This window comes from Cavia porcellus, unplaced genomic scaffold, assembly GCF_034190915.1.
Source record: "Cavia porcellus strain 051 isolate PalLab524CR breed Dunkin Hartley unplaced genomic scaffold, mCavPor4.1 scaffold_17, whole genome shotgun sequence".
Taxonomy (NCBI): Eukaryota; Metazoa; Chordata; class Mammalia; order Rodentia; family Caviidae; genus Cavia; species Cavia porcellus.
This window is the reverse complement of record NW_026947500.1, coordinates 61,447,872-61,465,791: the sequence shown is the minus strand read 5'-3', so window position 1 is coordinate 61,465,791 and position 17,920 is coordinate 61,447,872. Positions and strand designations below refer to the sequence as shown.

General features: G+C 53.2%; 1 protein-coding gene and 1 long non-coding RNA gene across 5 annotated transcripts in view; one reads left to right on the top strand and one right to left on the bottom strand.

Moving 5' to 3' along the window:
• Positions 1-16: 16 nt before the first annotated feature.
• LOC111756596 (uncharacterized) overlaps positions 17-17,920 on the bottom strand; it is a 32,218-nt gene continuing 14,314 nt past the window's right edge. The window contains exons 4-9 of one of the 3 annotated variants that reach the window (XR_010040308.1): positions 8,844-8,953; positions 8,197-8,418; positions 5,879-5,986; positions 2,600-5,700; positions 1,761-1,829; positions 17-1,495 (exon numbers count right to left, since the gene is read on the bottom strand). This is a non-coding gene — a long non-coding RNA (uncharacterized LOC111756596). Of the gene's footprint in view, positions 1,496-1,760; positions 5,701-5,878; positions 5,987-8,196; positions 8,419-8,843; positions 8,954-17,920 lie in introns of all 3 variants that reach the window. The other 2 variants (XR_010040306.1, XR_010040307.1) reach the window with 2 other exon arrangements.
• Positions 2,092-17,920, top strand: part of Myo1f (myosin IF) — a 32,955-nt gene continuing 17,126 nt past the window's right edge. Inside the window, exons 1-7 of one of the 2 annotated variants that reach the window (XM_003461408.5) lie at positions 2,092-2,231; positions 12,204-12,341; positions 13,337-13,426; positions 13,509-13,603; positions 14,465-14,552; positions 14,663-14,752; positions 17,710-17,841. In XM_003461408.5, the coding sequence (XP_003461456.2) occupies positions 2,229-2,231; positions 12,204-12,341; positions 13,337-13,426; positions 13,509-13,603; positions 14,465-14,552; positions 14,663-14,752; positions 17,710-17,841 (636 nt within the window). In that variant the 5' untranslated portion in view covers positions 2,092-2,228. Of the gene's footprint in view, positions 2,232-2,945; positions 3,054-12,203; positions 12,342-13,336; positions 13,427-13,508; positions 13,604-14,464; positions 14,553-14,662; positions 14,753-17,709; positions 17,842-17,920 lie in introns of those variants that run through there. The other variant, XM_063228338.1, reaches the window with a different exon arrangement.

Sequence of the window (17,920 nt, the reverse complement as noted above, 5' to 3'; positions counted from 1 at the left end):
CACATTTCTGAGAGGCTTTTTTCTTTTAATTTTTACAGTTTTATTAGTGTGTGTCTGTGGTGCACGCATCGTGGGGAGTTGACAGGTGTGCAAAACACACCTCAGTCCTTTTTAACTCCCCGCTGCCTTGGGCTCTCGCCTCTCCTCCCTCTCGGGATGCCCTTCGAATTGTAACAGGTCCTATCTCCATTCGCTATCGTCTTTTGTTTTCTCTCTCAGTTATTTATACTTTGGGTTTCTCCCATAAAAGGAACCATACGATATTCAAGCCTGCGTGTCTGGTTTATTTCCCTCCACGCTGTGATCCCGGGGTGCGCCCCTTCTCCTGGTTTATCCTTTTACAGCAGCACAGTGCTCCCCGGCCTGTAAATAGGTCTCCCCTACCCTTCAGCTGTCGGTGGACAGAGAGGCTGCTGTCGAGACTTAGCTGTTAGGAGGGTGCTGCTGTGTTGGACTCTCAGAAAATACCTCGAGGAGGAACAGCTCAGTCCAGTGGAAATCTAATTCCGCTTTAGGGAGGTGGGAGGGGCTCTCCCTGCTGATTTCCATCATGATTGTACCCGCTTACTCCCCACCCACACCCCCAACACACTGTTGACTATTGGAGACCGCTACAAAGCAGCTCTGAGCAGGATTTAAATTTTGCTAATTGGCGTTCTGTGTTTGTCTGTGAGTCTGTCCTAGGCTTTGGCCCCTGGCCTGGCGATGGGAGCTGATTCATAGTAAGTGAACCTCTGTGAATCACTGGTGCTGGCCGAGGCCTGAAGTGGCCTGTGAGGCCAGAGATACCTCAAAGGGCAACATAAGGCCACAGCTGCGGACACTCTGGCTCCAACCCAATTAACACGGTAGAGACTGCAGCTGCAAAGATTACTCCTACAGTCTCACTCCAACCATGCCTTCATGATAAGACAGTGCTACTGAATTGACTTGATTCATTACTTAGAGACGTCATTGAAGTGACTCCCAAGGTCCTGCTCATTGCCTGGGCTTTCCTCAGTTTCCCTGCCTTTGGTCCTTGATCCTAATAAAAGTGAACAGATCCAGAAAATTCTGTCTTAGCCCTTGCAGTCACAAACTTAAAGTGTTTTGACCCTCCTGGAGCCCTAAAAAGTCATACAGTTTATCTCTTTTTATGCCGTACACTCGTTTGGGAGATCGGGAATCTAGGCCAGGACCCAATAGTTGACTTTTTGCACAATTCAGCAAAAGTTGCTCAAGAAATCCGAGGCAGGAGCTTCCCCAGAAATGGCCACTAGGAGGCGCTGCATCTTTTTTTTTTTTTTTAAGCCTCCAAGAGGGTGTGCCTGCGCCAGACATCCCGGCGCTCAGGCCTGGACCAAACAGGGTCCTGGAGAACAGATCCCCGTGAGGCCCACCCAGGGTCCAGTGCTGCCACAACCGCCTTCCCCAGGATGCCGTGAGGAAATGACGACCTCTGCGAAGCCATTTCTTCAAATGTCATCAGAAGACAAGGGTGTGGCCTGCTCATGTGCTAAAGATAAAAACACAAGGAAACGAGGCAAGGTGATGCACGCCTGCCATCCCAGCACTTTGGGGAAGGCTGAGGCAGGAGAATCCCCAGGAGTTCGAGGGCAACCTCAGCTACACAGCACTCTCAAAATCCCCACCCTTAAAATGGGCTGGCACCTAGCACATTGCGCTGGCAAACCAGAGCCCCACCCCATCACCACCCCCCAGCACCCGCCCAGTCTGCAATCTAAAGATAGGATACCAATTCTCTGAGAGAGGTGGCAGACCTGGGGGTGCTGGTCCAGGGCTGACATCCTCAGCATTAGCAGAGGCGTGAGGAAGAGGGAGCTCCTTTCCTTGGAGAGGAACAGAAGCCCCAGCACCCCAAAGGCTTGTGACCCTGACCTTGCAAAGAGGTGGCAGGTCCTGCAGCCTCAGCTGCTGGGGGCTCTTGTCCCCCAGGGGATGGGTGGAGAAGGGGCGTCCTAGAGTTGGCTGGTGCTCTTTGGCCTCCTCCTGCAAGCTCAGAGGCCCAGCAGCCCCCCAGCGCTGCATCACCTCTGCTGGGGCTCTGCTGTCTCCCCGCCCTCCCCGCCCTCCCCGCGGCCACTCCCGTCAAAGGAAGTGAGAGGGAGCCGCTGAAGGAGGAACTGGGACCAGCAGGCAGCGAGGAGGCCGAGCAGGGTCATGCCCGAGCCGCCCCCGGGGGCCCTGTGAGAGTCACCTGGTGTTCCTGACAGTCGCCAGCCCCCACCATGGTGAGTCCCCCAGCAGGCTCGGGGCAGACATAGGGCCCTGGGTCGGGGCCCTGAAGACCACCCCTGGGGAGGGGCAACGGGAAGCACAGTGGGGAGCTCTCTGGAGGGCCCTCGGTGCTGCTGGGCAGCCCCTGGGTCCCTGACCAGGGTCCAAGCTGGCAGCTGAGGATGCAGGGTGACCATGGGGACCAGGAATGGTGCAGGTAGCAACAGCCGGCAGGTGGCCTGGAGGGGGCCACACAGAATCTGCCAGGACAGGACCTGAGCCTCTTCCTGGGGCTTGGGGACCTCTGAGACCCTCACCTCCTCATGTGGCGCCAAGCAAGTGGCCTCCCCTCTGTTGCCCTCGCCTTGTGGAGATGTCCTACCTGGGAGTCAGTCCGGATCGGGAAGCCGTCCTCGGGGGTCTTCTAGTTGGGACACACGGGGGTGGGGCATCCTGTGCCCATGGTGGGAGGGGGCTGCATGCAGACGGAGGGGCAGGGACCGTGGCTGTGTGTGCGGTGGCTGATTCGGCCGCAGCGGTCATGAGGCAGGAGGTGGGGTGGCCCAGCTCCTGCCATGACCCCAAGACCCCACGCTTGAGGTGCTGCTGATGGTGACACGGAGGGGCACACTGTAGCATCAGGCACCAACAGGCAAGTGGGGGGAGCCCAGGTGGCTGTTACAGTTGCCCAGAGTCGCAGCTTCTGCACGGCACTTCGGCTTTCAGTTTGTGTCATCTGTCAGGCGGACGCCAGTGTGTGGCCGGGACAGGGACGGTTGCAGGTTCTGGCGGTTTCAGCGGACGTCTGAGTGGGGCTGAGACCAAGAGTGGGCAAGGTAGGAGCTGAGGCTGGCCTGAAAGCGATCTTTCCAAGAGCCAGGGGTACACCAGGCTCAGTGGCCAAGGTCCTCTTGGGGTGCTCACGGACCCCAAACCACCAGGGGAGTTCTGGGCATGTAAGGGACCTTACAGTCCAGAGCCATGCAGGGAGTTGCAGGAGCCCGGATGGGCAGGGGAGGCTCAAAGGACACAGGACTCGAGTTCCTCCTGGGGAGGAGAGAACCCCAGAGACTCCGTGAAGAGTTCGACAGTCTGCTGGCATCAAAGAGAGAATAGGTATGGAGCAGGGGAGAGGGAGAGGAAAAGGAAGGGAGGACGGAAGGAAGGAAGGAAGGAAGGGACAGCCAGCAACAAGTCAGATGTGGTGGCGCACACCTGTAATCCCAGCACTCGGGAGGCTGAGGCAGGAGGATCACCACATATTCAAGGGCAGCCTGGGCTACAAAGTGAGTTCAAGCCATCCTGAAGTGCAGGGCAAAACTCTGTCTCAAAAAGGCAAACAGACAGACAGAGAGACAGAGAAAAAAGGAAGAAAGAACAAGAGACAGAAGAAAGAGAAGTGGGAGGGAAGTGGACTGCGAACAGCCTCTGTGTCTGGCGCTAGCACCCTGGGGACCCGTGGACAGCAGGGTGCCACCGCCGAAGGGCTCCCCGAAGGGCTCCAGCCCCTAAACCCGCCCGTGGCAGCTGCCGTGAGCAGGGAGGTTTACCCACTGCAGAATACAGCCACGGCCCGTCCTTCCCAGTGACTCTAGTGGTGCAGCTGAGCTATGCAGTGAGTGGGCTCTGTCTTGGCAGGAACACAGAGCTCACTCTGCGTTGTTGTGGGAGGGTCAGGGCGAGGGGGTGTGCTCACCGGGTTGTTGCTGTTGACCATCATGGTGGTTGCTATTGGTTTGTGCAGTTGGTGTTGGCCATGGTCCCTGTGGGTGGCTTGGTGACAACGGTGGTTGTCTTTTGAGTTTTTTTTTCGTTTTATTTTGTTTTTGAGAGAGCATCTCACTCTGTAACTCAGGCTGGCTTTGAATTCGCTGTGTGGTCCTGGCTGGCCTCGGAATTGCAGCAACCCTCCTGTCTCAGCCTTCCCAGTGCTGGGATGACAGGCATGTGCCACCACGCCCGGCTCTCAGGGTGGTCACCCTGGGGGACAGCTGGTGTTTGAGGCTGGTCACTGATGGTCCATTGTTTCCTGCTGGAAACCTTGCAGGGGGCTGGTGGTGGGTAGATGCTGGTGACAACTAGCGGTTGCTGTTATTTGGAACTGGGTGGCGTTGATAGTTTGCTTGCTGTCGGTAGCTCATTGCCAGCTTCCGGTGATGGCAGCCCTCACGAGGACTGCAATTCTTTCTTGGATTTTGGATGGGAATGATTCATGAGTGCCATGGCCTCGAGTTGCTATGGCAGCTGTGTGTGGTGGCTGATGGCCAGCGCGGTTAACCATGCTGTTATCATTAATGCTTGTTGTCATTACGGATGGCAGTCAGTTGTTCAGGGTGTGGTTAGGTTTGTCTTTTTGAGACAGGGTCTCCATACGCAGTTCAGGCTGGCATTGAACCCACTGGCAATGATCCTCTTGCCTCAGCCTCCCAAGTGCTGGGATTGCAGGCATGTACCAGGACACCCCACTTTAAGGGCTGATGGTAGCTGGGAGGGGTGGTGCATGCCTGGAACCCCAGCACTGGGAGGCCGAGGCAGGAGGGTCCGAAGTTCAAACCTCGCCTCTGCAACTCAATCAAACCCTGCCTTGAAAAAAATACATAAATAAATAGTATTTCTTTCTTTCTTTCTTTTTTTTTTTTTTTTTTTTTTTTTTTTTTGTCGTTTTCGTTTTTATCGGTACCAGGGATAGAACTCACGACCGCATACTTGCAAGGCAGGCGCTTATACGGCTGAGCTAAATCTCCAGCCCCCATCCCACTTCTTTTTATTCCTCTCTTCCCCCCACCTCCCTCCCCCTGCTCCTTTCACCCATCTTCATTATTTATTATTATTGTCGTTGTTATTTAGCTCACGTGTATGACATACGCTTCCGCTCACTGTGGGTTTTAGCACAGGGACAGGACTCATCCTACGGCTTTTTCTTCCCTCTGCACTCGCTCCTGGTCCCCCAGACTCCTTCCCTTTTGCAAAACCTCCATCTCAGTGTTTCCTTCTAGGCACCCTTCCCAGAATGAAATGGAGTCACGTAAGGACCAGAGATGCAGCGCAGTGGGAAGGCCCTGGGTTCCATCCAAAGCATCCTTTATCCCGGTGATGCTGAGCGATTGCAGGGACTCGGGTATCCTCGTCCGGTGCTGGCGCAGGCGTTCTTAGCAGCTCCCCTTTGACTTTTCCGGGTGTGAGGGGTGCAGACAGGAGAGCAGCTGTAGTACCTTTCATTTGATTTTCTGTTTTCATTTTGATTTTCTTTTGTTTGTTTGGTTTTTGTCGCTGCTATTTTCGAGACACAATCTTCTGTGTAGCCCAGGCTGGCCTGGAACTCACAACGATCTTCTCGCCTCGGCCTCCTGAGTGCTGGGATGACAGGCATGCGCCACTGCGGTTGGCGGCAGCAGTAGTTTTTAAAACACAGACACGAAGCAAAGAGATCACGGATGCAGCCGCTCGTCCAGGGCTGGTTGCCAAGGGGATGGAGAGAAAAGGCTGAAAATTAAGAATTTAGAGGAAAGAGGAGAAATCAGCTGGTGTGGTGGCACACGCTTGTCATGCCAGCACCTGAGAGACTGAGGCAGGAGGGTCATAAATGGTAGGCCAATCTGGGCAACCTAGAGAATGGTGAGATACTGTCTCCAAGGGTGGAACCGGGCATGATGGTACACACCAGTCATCCCAGCACTCGGGAGGCTGAGGCAGGAGGATCATTGCAAGTTGGAGACCAGCCTGGGCCACAAAGTGAGCTTGAGATCAGTCTGATCTGCATAGTGAGACCCTGTCTCAAAAAGACAAAATAAATAAATACATAAATAAGTAAATCAAAGGGTGGGAGATGGCTCAGTGCAAAGGCCCTGAGTTCAATCTCAAGCACCACAAAAAAGACACACAAAACAATGTAAACCGTAAGAGAGCAGAAGGGAGCCACACTGGATCGGGATAAGGCGGTGCCTGCCTCTTCCTGGTGAACCGGAGGAAAAGCCAGGGTCCTCCCGGGGAGGCTTGGCTGATCTCCATAGTCTGCAGCTGCGAACCCACCGAGGTCCCCTGCAATGGATGGGAAACTGAGCCCCATGAGGAGGGAGAGGCCCTGGAGGCTGCGTGGGGTGCAGGGTGTGGCCGAGCCTCCAGCAGGGCACACAGAGCCCAGAGCCGCAGCTCAGGTCTGGCAGGACCCCCGTAAGGAAGTTGCTGTGACCTCTGCAGCCCGGAGCTCCAGAGCAGGAGCAGGCCACCCGGAAGGCTTGGGGTGAACCGCACAGCCTCACACCCCGCTCATCCTTCCTCCAGCCAGCAAGGTGGGCACTGGTTCCCAGGCGTAACCTGGCCCCGCTGAATCTGTACGGCAGCCCCACCCCCACACCTCTAATGTTCCCATGCTCAAAATGAGGAAACTGAGGCAGGGAGGTTAGGCAAGCTGCCATGAAAGCCAAAAGAGGAACAGGATTTCAACCAAGTCACTGTCCAGGCCATGTCCTTCACAGCCCCCTTGTCTAGGTCTGTGCTGCACACCTACAATCCAGAGCTCTGGGAAGCTGAGGCAGGAGGAGTCCCAATTCAACAATGTGGTGAGACTCTGTCTCAAAAATTAAAAGTTAAATAAGAGAACCGGGTGTGGTGATGCATGCCTGTAATCCCAGCAGTCAGGAGGCTGAGGCAGGATGACTGCCATGAGTTCAAAACCAGCCTGGACTATACAGGGAGATTGAAATAAACAAAACAAAACAAAAAATTCTAAAAAGCCAGAGATGCAGCTCAGTGCAAAGGCTCAGTGCAAAGACCCCACACACACAAAACACACACAGGCACAAGCAGCCACCTAACCACAACCTCTTCCTCCTCTTCCTCCTCCTCCTCCTGCTCTTCCTCCTCCAAGGTGACAAGTTACACTGAAGGTGAATGCTGACCCTATATGCCCCATGCTGTTAAATGACCCTGCCCATCCCTCCACTTTCATTTGGACATGGGCTCTCTACTCCAAAGAAACTATGGAGTCCCATTTGAAGAAGCTGAGGCAGGAGGATCCCAAATTCCAGCCAAGCCTGGGCAACTTAGTGCCTTGAATGACATGTCTCAAATAAGAATGTTTGGGCTGGGGATATAGCTCAGTGGGCACAGTGCCTGCCTGGCAAGCACAAGGTCAAGAGTTTAATTCCCAGTACCAGTAAAGATAAAAAGTTAACGAAAATAAAAAACTGTTTTCAAAAGCCTGGGGAATGAGCTGGGAATTTAGCTCAATGGCATAAGCGCCTGCCTTGCAAGGGTGTGGTCGTGAGTTGGATCCTGGTACAAAAAAAAAAGCCTGGGGAATGTAGCTCGAGTGAAAACTCTGGAGTCAGTCCTCAGGAACCAGAGAGAGGGAAAGAGGGGAGGGGGAGGGGGAGGGGAGGGGGGAGGGGAGGAGGGATAGACAACGAGGGAAAGGAAAAAGAAGAGACAGGAAGAAAGGAAAATAGAAAAGAAAAAGGAAAGCAAAGCAAAGAACCAAGGCATGGTGGTGCGTGCCTGGAATCCCAACACTCAGGAGGCTGAGGCAGGAAGATTGCCATGGGTTAAGGTCAGCCTGGGCTAGTGAGACCTTGTCTCCAAAAAAAAAGAGGAGGAGGAGGAAAGAAAGAAAAAAAATCCTAGTTCCTGGGTGCTTACTAGAGCATCCGCACCACACATGGCAGACCTGCCTGGGTGCGGGAGCTCTGACCCACCCCCGCCTTTCCTCTCCACCCTCCAGAGTGGTCTCCCGTGGGCAGCCACTGCACCTACAAGTGCCACCTCGAGGTCTCCACTGGCAGGGCCAGGCCCCTCCACCTGCACCTGGCCTCCACCCACCTGGGTGACCAGGAAAAGGGAGGTGTGCGTTGGCTGCCGCCCCAGGGGCCCCAACTTGGCTACAAACAGGTCGCCCCTGCACCGTGCAGAGCCCCACCCCCACCCCGGGCTGTGGGTCCCCCTCACAGGGGAACCCAGCGGCCTCCCCTTCCCGCCACTCACTCTCCGCTGTTGCACAAGGCTCGGCTGTTGGCTCATCCTCTGCTGTGGTCAACTGTGACCGCAGCCTCTGGGTTGTATCTCTGCCCCCAAGGAAGGGACTCAGGAGCAGACAGTCTCCATGTGACCCGCGGAGATGTGGGGCCACAGACAGAGGCTCATGAGGCAAGACACATCCCCGTGGTATTTCATTCATTCAGGAACATGCTGACCAGCTTCAGGCCTCTGCAAGGTCACAGTGGAACCCATTAGACAGCTGGGGAAACTGAGGCGAGGACAGTGAAGCGGCCTCCTCAGAGTCACAAAGGCAGTCTGCTCTCCAGCTAACCCTTGAGCCCAACCCACCCCATGCCAGAATTCTCACCCTCCTCCTGCACACCCGTGGCACAACCCTCCATGCCCCCCATGCCAGAAGCCTGTGATCTTCACCATGGGCAGGGGGCTCAGGGAATCTAGGGGGACCTAGATCTGGGGGTTCATGTTGAGAGGCAGAGGCACTCCACCGTGTGAGGGGGGCAGGAAAGGGAACCAAGGTCCCAAGGCCAGAAGAGCCTCAGACTGGGGAGAGGAAGTGACCCTGCTCCTCAGCTCAGCCTGGGGGTCCGAGGCGGCAGACAGGGCCAGCGCGGTCCCCACCCTGGCATCTGCACCTGACCGGAAGCACCGGGCCCAGCTCGAGCGTCCTCTCCTCTTGCTCTGCCGTGCTGCGCTGGGTGACCTCAGGGAGCTGCCCCATCTCTCTGTGCTGTAATTTTGTCTTCTACAAAACAGACCAGATCACAGAGATGCTCTCAGTGAGCGGAATGAGTCGGACTCAGTGGTCCACACCTGTTATCCCAGAAGGCTGGGAGGCTGAGGCAGGAAGACTGCAAGTTAGAGCCCCGGGATTTAGCATGACTCAGCCTCAAAATAAAATAATAGCAACAATAATAATAATTACTATAATTATAATAATGGCTGGGGTTGAAGCGAAGTGGAAGGCCTCAGGTTCAATCCCCAGTGTCAGAGAGAGAAAAAGAGAGAGAAAGAGAATATGAGCGAATGAAATGAAATAATTCAGTACTTAAGCTTACACCAGCCAGTGCGAATGGTACTCGCCTGTCATCCCAGCTACTTGGGAGGCTGAGTCAGGAGGATTGACAGTTCAAGAGTACATAACTTAACAATACCCTGTTTTAAAATGTAAAATTATTTAAGAATAGGGGTTGGGGATATGGCTCAGTGGTAGAGCTTTTGCCTTGCATGCACAAGGCCCTGAGTTCGATCCCCAACACCACACGCACACACAAAAAGACAAAATTTAAATATAAACAGGCTGTGAGTGTAGCTCAGGGCTCCCAGACTCGGCGCGGGGGTTAGAAGCAATGCTGGGTGCAGCTCAGTGAGCCCTTAGCAGGCACAGGCCTCAAAGTCCATCCCCAGAACTGCAAAGAACAAGCAAACAACTGCAGGCTGGAGGCTGGCACAGAGTCAAGGCCAGCGGGGTGTAAACTGTTGTGGTGGTTGTTGTTTCCAGCTTTCAAATCCGAGGACCCACCCCAAGCTCTGCAGAGAAAGAACCCACTTCCGGTCCCCAGCAGCTTACACGGGGCTGCCTATCCGGCCCCCAGAAGGGCATCCTCCAGTGCCATGGCTCAGAGAAAGAGCAGAACCCCCTCTCCCCCATCCCACCAACTCCACTCCCATGTGTCACCATCTGTCCCAACAGCAAGCCCTGGGCTCCCCATCTTGAAAACAGGAAATGCAGGCTCCCCCCACCTCTCCCTCTGGCCTCTTCCTCTTCCCAACCAGACTGGCTGAAAGCCGTCCTCCCTGTCTGACTACACCACCTCACCCTCCACGTGACTTCGGCCCGAGGTCCCAGGCCCGTCCTTGGGGCCCCTGAGTCAATGGTTTCCAACCCACCCCTCACTCCCCCACCTCCTTCCTCCTTCCCCCCTGCCACCCCTTGGTCCGGCTGCCTCTGACCTCGCTGCACACTGGGCTGTCAGCGCCTCACACCTAGGTGAACGATAAAAAAACTTTTCCTCAAGCCCTGGTTCCAACCCCAAGAAATCCCATTAGGGACAAGCCACTCTTCCAAAAAAACTTTTTTAAATCCAGTCGGCAAGGCTTCTGGGTGCAAGCGTTTTGATGACTGCGACCCAAAGGGTAGATTTTCCATTTATCCATAAACAGCTTGGTTCTAGGTTCCAGTTATTAGAAATAGTGTTGTCCCTTTTTGTTTTGTTTTTCTTTTTATCGGTACCGGGGATCGAACTCACGACTGCCTGCTTGCAAGGCAGGTACTTTAAACCTCCAGCCCCTTGTCCTTTTATGAACACCTGCCTGGGGGAGCTGGGAGGCTGAGGCAAGACAGTCCACTGCATGCAAATGTGGCACCTTCTCAAGCCCCCACCTGCCAAACTCCAGCCACCTCTGGGACTATAAAACTGTTCCCACAATTCCAATCCCGCACCCAGAATGTAAGTCCTGGCTGAGACCCACCCCATGCTCACCACCCGACCGCGACCGATCAAGTCCAAAGTCCTCGACCTAGCATTCAAGGCCCCAGTGGAGCCCACTCTGGCCGACCTGTGTCCATTCATTCATTCACGCCTGCTTTCCTGCCTTCATTCATCCACTCCATTCATCCACCTCCTGAATTATTGAAATGACCTCTGAAGCCTTGTTCAGCCAGCCCATTGCCCGAGACCCTGCCCTCCTTGGTAGGTGACCGAACAGGCTGAAACAACCAGTATGGGACAGGGCTATGATAAGGGACGCCCAGGGGGCAACAGAGGTCCTGAGAAAGCACAGACGTGCCCTACTCTCAGCGAGGTCTTTCTACCAAGGACAGCATTTGCGCAGAATGGAAAGACAAATTGGTGTTAACCAGGCTGGAAGGACCTGGTGGAAGAGGTGCTCCCATCATGGCACTGCGGAGGCAGAGAGCAAGGGGCGGGACCAGGGAGGGAGCTGAAACCTAGCCACACCCTTCTGACCACGCCCCTTGTGGCCACGCCCCAGTATCACCTCTTCCGGTCCCTGCCCACCTCCTAAAATCGTGATTAGCTGTGATGCCCCATGACTTCCAGGCCTTTCAAAGGCCCTGCCTTTGCATGCCAAGGCTTTGGGGGGTCCTCTACCTGTAAATCATAACAGACTCGAGTTTCCAGCACCCAGTGAGAGCTCAAGAATTCTTTGTAGAATTACCAGGCATATGCCTTTGATCCCAGCACTCCCGAGGTCAAGGCAGGAGGATCATTATGAGTTCAAGGCCAGCCTGAACTACCTAGCAAGGCCCTGTTATCTAGCCAGTATTAGAACCCAGATCTAGCCTCATGCCCAAGGCTGGGCCCATTTAATACCCTTGGACATTCCTCAACAAACCCCCACCCTGCTGGCTGTCATCATCTCCTGAACCTGAACATGCTGTTCCTCCCATGCTCAAGAACATTCTGTGGCTCCCCAGTGCCACCAGGAGACACTGGCTCTCCAGTGGAGCCCTCTGTGACTGGCCATGGTGTCAAATCCTCTGCCCAAGCCCACCTTCCTCTTGATCCCGCCTGTACCCCGTCTGCCCCACACCCCCATCTCCCTTTCCTGGAACCTGCTGCAAGGTGTGGGTTCTAGTTAAAGAGTTGGCCTTGCTTTCTAGTATCTTTTGCTTAGGGGTAGTTGGGGTCCTTTGGGAGGACGGGTGATACTAGGGACGTAACACAGGACTTTTGCACTGGGCTACACACTCCAGGCTGGGTTGGAACTTGCAGTCCTCCTGCCTCGGCCTCCCAGAGGGCTGACATGACAGCACATGCCGCCACACCCGGCTGCAGCTAAGCTCTTCTCTGCCTTTGTTCCAGGGGGCTAAGAAAGGACGTACCGGCCGCAGCCCTGGCCCATGAGCCCCGGGACGGTGCTGGGCCTGGCATCGCCGGGTCTGGCGTGGAGTCTGGACAGCACCCTGGCCCCTGGCCCCGCATCCCCGAGGAGGCAGGGGCTCACAGCTGTCCCATCATCTCCACCCCCAGGGCAGCAAGGAGCGCTTCCACTGGCAAAGCCACAATGTGAAGCAGAGCGGGGTGGACGACATGGTGCTGCTGCCCCAGATCACCGAGGACGCCATCGTGAGCAACCTCCGGAAGCGCTTCATGGACGACTACATCTTTGTATCCTGGGCAGAGGGTGGACAGGGACGGAGGGCTGGGAGGACAACTGCGCAAGGAGGTGGGGAGGGATGCACAAAAGCGGATAAAAGAAGGGAGGGGGAGCAGGGAGCAGTGAGGCACTGCGCTGGGACAAGGATCACCACCCGGGGCCACAGGGCCGGGACCCCACAGCCCCACAACTCCAGGTGTCACCTCTGTCTTGGTTTATACACTGCACTAGCTCTACGTGCTCTAGAGCCTCGTGTAAGTGGAACCACATAGTACTTGCTTTCAAACTAATACACGGAAGACAAAGATGGTCCCCAAAACACATCAGCGCCCCCCGGCGGATCAGCGCAGCCTTTGGTTCTCAGAGGAGCGCGAACCCGGCTGTGAGCAACGCATGCGCACGCTTCTAGGAGCCGCCCCACCCCACTCCCCCACCCCACTCCCCCACAGCGGGTCCTGATCCCGAAAAGGCTGGGGGCCTCTGGTTGGGAGGGTGCAGGACCACATGCAACATTCTGTTCCTGGGTTTCAGGACGCGGCCCTGGTTTTGTTTTTGTTTTTACTTTTGTTTTTTATTGCTGCTGCTGCTGCTGCTGCCGCCACCATCCTTCCTCCTCCTCTTCCTCTTCCTTTTTTTCTTCCTCCTCCTCCCCAACCTCCCTCTCCTCCTCTGGTACTAAGCATTGAACCCAAGATCTTAACATTCAGCTGCAGCTCGGCCTCTCTCTTATTTCTCATTTTTATTTTCTGTTTTGAGACAAGATCTTGCCGGATCGCTAAGTTGCGCAGGTTGGGCTTGAACCCGCAGCCCCCTTGCTCAGCCTCCCTGAGCCTGGAATGAGGGCCGGGCACCCCAGCCCTGTCATCTCCTAAGAGACCTGAGGTACATGCCGTACCTCCATCTCCCCGCCCGGGCTGGGGTCTGAGAGGCTGCGTGGGGACAGAAGGAGAGGACCGGGGACCTCAGGGACCCAGCAGACACTGTGCTGCCCTTAACCGCCTCCCAGACCTACATCGGCTCCGTGCTCATCTCTGTAAATCCGTTCAAGCAGATGCCCTACTTTACTGACCGCGAGATCGACCTCTACCAGGGCGCGGTGAGGCCAGGGCCGGGCAGGAGGAGCCACCCGCAGACCCCCAGCCCTGACCCCGGGCTGAGCCCTCGCCTCCCCCTGCCAGGCCCAGTATGAGAATCCACCACACATTTACGCCCTCACCGACAACATGTACCGGAACATGCTCATCGACTGTGAGAACCAGTGCGTCATCATCAGGTACAGGCCGGGGCTCGGCGCGCCCAGTGAGGCCCGGGCTCTACGAGGTCCCCACTTCCCCAGGGCAGTTTGCCTGGAGCTCCCTCTCTGTGCCACTCCCAGCCCGGCCTTACTTCCCTCGCACCATCTGACTCCTGATAACATTTTATGTATTCAGTCTGTGATTGTTCTTCTGTTCCCTCTAGATGCCAGCACCATAAGGACAGGGATTTTTATCTGTCTTAGTGTGTAGCACACAGTAGATGAAGGATGGATGGATGGATGGATAGATGGGTGGATGGATGGATGGATGGATGGATGGGTGGATGGATGATAGGCGGATGGATGGTGATGAGTGGATAGATGATGATGGATGGATGATGGGTCGATGCATGATGGATGGATGATGGGTCGATGCATGATGGATAGAGGGATGATGGATAGATGAGTGATGATAGATGGATGGATGATGGGTGGATGAATTATGGATGGTGATGGGTAGATGGATGGATGACGGATGGATGGATGGATGGATGGATGGATGGATGATGGATGGAGGGGTGATGGTTGAATGGATGGATGATGGATAGATGGATGATGATGAGTGGACAGATGATAATGGGTGGATGATGGATGATGGATGGATAATAGATGATGGATATGATGGATAGATGTTGATGAATGATGGATGGATGAATGGATGGATGATGGGTAGATGATGGATGATGGATGGATGATGATGACAGGATGGATGGATGAATAGTGATGGATGATGATGGGTGGATGACAGATGGATGGATAAATGATGGATGGATGTTGAGACACTCAAAAGGCCCTTCCTGCCATTCTTACCCACTGCCCATTCTTTCTCCATCTCCCCAGTGGAGAGAGTGGAGCTGGGAAGACAGTGGCTGCCAAGTACATCATGGGCTACATCTCCAAGGTGTCTGGCGGGGGACAGAAGGTCCAGGTGAGCACCCAAGCACAGAAGGACAGGCTGGGCCTCCCCAAGCTGCACAGCAGTTCATCCCCCCAGCCCACCTGACCCAGACTGACCTCTTCCCCCACCTCTGCACCCAGCACGTCAAGGACATCATCCTGCAGTCCAACCCACTGCTGGAAGCCTTTGGCAATGCCAAGACTGTGCGCAACAACAACTCCAGCCGTTTTGTGAGTTACGCAAAAACCCCAGGGCCCCCCACACATACACACACACTATAGCCAGGGCCAGAGCCCTGAGCAAATCCAGCAGGGACATATAGGAGATTCACTTTCCTTTTATGGTCTGTTTGAAAAAAGGTCCCCCATAGTCAGGCCTGGTGGCACACTCCTGTAGTCCCAGAACTGGGGAGGCTAAGGCAGGAGGATCGTTGCAAGTTCGAGACCAGCCTGGGCTACAAAGTGAGCCCAAGGCCGGCCTAAACCACATAGCAAGACCCTGCCTCAAAAAGACAAAAAAAAATGTCCCCCATTGGAAGAACTGGAGAGGCCATGACAGTTCTGTGTAACATTCTTAAATATTCCCCCGGCTGCAACCATGCTACTTTTCTGTTCCTTTTCACATTCAGGTTCAGTTTATTTCTGCCTTCATTCTTACTTTCAACAAACACTTTTTGGGCTTCCCTGGTGTGCGTGTGTGTGCTGCTATGCTTGGCTCAGTGAAAGACAACAGGGAAGCAGATTTGGATTTATGACCCAGTTCTGGCACTATGGAGCTGTATAGCCTGGATGAAAAAATAATGGTATAATCTCCTGAGTTTTCTCTATTTGTTATCCATAAAATAGAGCTGGTGAGCTGGGCATGGTGGTGCATTTGGGAGGCTGAGGCTCCAGGAGGATCATTGCAAGTTTGAGACCAGCCTGGGCTACAAAGTGAGCCCAAGGCCACCTGAACTGTGTAGTGAGACCCAGTCTCAAAAAGAAAAAATAAAGCTGGCATTAATATTCATCTCACAGGATATCAGTAATTTTAGTACAATGTTGGCAAGTAGAAATGCCTGGCCAATTCAATCACGATTTTTATTTCCCTAGTCTTATGTTTTTAAACTATATTTTCATACAATTACATTTTAAGTATTTGTCCTGTTTTATAATTTTTAAATACACAAAAATTGAAAGAGTACTACAGTGAACGCCTGTGTGCCTATCTCTTAAATTCTTATTAACATTTACTATACAGGTTGAGCACATCTAATCTGGAAATCTTAAAGTTTCCAAAATTTGAAAGTTTTTGAATAGCATCATGATGCTACAAGTGAAAAATCTTACCCTTGAACTTGTGTGACCAAATCAAAATAAAGGCACACTACATATTGTACATAAAAGTACCCTCAGATCCTACCTGTGAAGTCTCGTGTGATGTATCATTCCCATATATCTCATTATGTGCATGAAAATATTTCTAAATCCAAAATATGAAACACTTCTGATCTCAATCATTTTGGCTAGAGACTGATATTTTCTTAACATATTGTAATTTTACATATTCATAGGGACCACTTTTACTTATTTTTTTAAGCCAGTCAAATTTAGCAGTGGGGGGGTGATATACCAACTTTAGTGACACTAATGTTAATAAGTTCTGATACCACTTTTATTTTTTGAGACACTGCAAAGTAATGATACTACCCTTTCGCCCTGCAAAAAAAGGTGGCCTTCAGATCATCAATTATTGTCCAAGACAAATTTGAAGCTTTTTGTGGTTGTTGCTGTTGTCATCATTTGACTTTTGTTGTTTTTTGTTTTGTCTTGTTGTTTTTCAGGATTTTGTTTGTTTGGTTATTTGTTTGGTTGCTTTCTAATTTTTCTGTGCTTTTTATTTGTCTTTAAAATAAAAATTGCAGCTTTTAGTTCTTTGCTTCTTTTCATTGTTTTTCTGTGCAGTATTTTTTTTTTCTTTTGTACCAGAGATTGAACATGCAACTTTACATTTGCCAAGCAGGCACTTACACTGCTGAGCTAAACCCTCTTTGAAAGTAATACTTGCGGGGCTGGGGATTTAGCTCAGCGGCATAAGCACCTGCCTTGTGAGCAGGCAGTCATGAATTCAATCCCCAGTACCAGTTAAAAAAAAAAAAAGAAAAGAAAGTAATAGTTGCACACAAAAAATAGATTTGTCAGAAGCGGACCATACTCTGAGCTTGGACAAACGCTTACGCCTGTGTGACCCAGACCCCTGTCAGGACACAGAGCCCACATCACCATGGAAACTGCCTTCTCCTTCCTTGCCTGTTAATCTCCACTCTCAACTCCAGGTGTCACCTCTGTCTTGGTTTATACACTGCACTAGCTCTACGTGCTCTAGAGCCTCGTGTAAGTGGAACCACATAGCACTTGCTTTCAAACTACTAATACACGGAAGACAAAGATGGTCCTCAAAACACATGTACGCTATGTTATGCAATTTCCGCATACAGTAGAGTAAGCAGTTGTTACACATCACGGGTGTTTCCTTGGAGAGGACGGTGATGTAATTTGAACTGTTATTTAAAGGAGGTGGGTAAAAGTGGTAGAAAAGAGAAGGAAGGGAGTTTTTCTGCCCTGTGACCTCTGGCCAGAGCAGAACCCAGATGATGCTAAGATTCAAAGAAGGGGGCCTCAGGTACTCGTCTGGGCTCAGAGAAAACATAGGTGAGTCACCCAAGAGGCCACTGGGACATGAAGGTCTCTGTGTAATGATGGAAGGATCTGGGAAGTGATCAATAAAATGTGATGAACATGCAGGCGTGGTGACACGTGCATATAATGCCAGCACTGGGGAGGCTGAGGCAGGAGGATCACTGCAAGTTCGAGGCCAGCCTGCAGTACATAGTGAGAGCCTGTCTCAAAAAAAAAAAAAAAAAAAAAAATGTGATGCACACAGTGCTGCGTAACTCAAGTGAAAGCTTGGGGGACTCAGAAGGGATGGAAAGGGTGGCACTGTTGGCGCAGGGCACTGCTGAGCTAAGGCTCAAAGGAAGCATCTGGTGACAGGGCAGTCAGTCAGTCAGTGGGTAGGGAGGAAAGACAGCTGCTTAAGCCCACATAGGAAAGAGGAGGGAGCCCAGCTCATCACACCCATGCCCAATCCTCGCCCCAGCTGTACTCTGGGACCCCGGGGAGCTGACGCGATGCTCCCTGGGGTGCAGGGCAAGTACTTTGAGATCCAGTTCAGCCGCGGCGGGGAGCCAGACGGGGGCAAGATCTCCAACTTCCTGCTGGAAAAGTCACGCGTGGTCATGCAGAATGAGAACGAGAGGAACTTCCACATCTACTACCAGGTGCGGCCCTGGATCATCCCAGGGGCCGGGGGAAGAGAGGGAGATCGGGGTCCCGGGGATGGTGAGGACTGGGGAGACA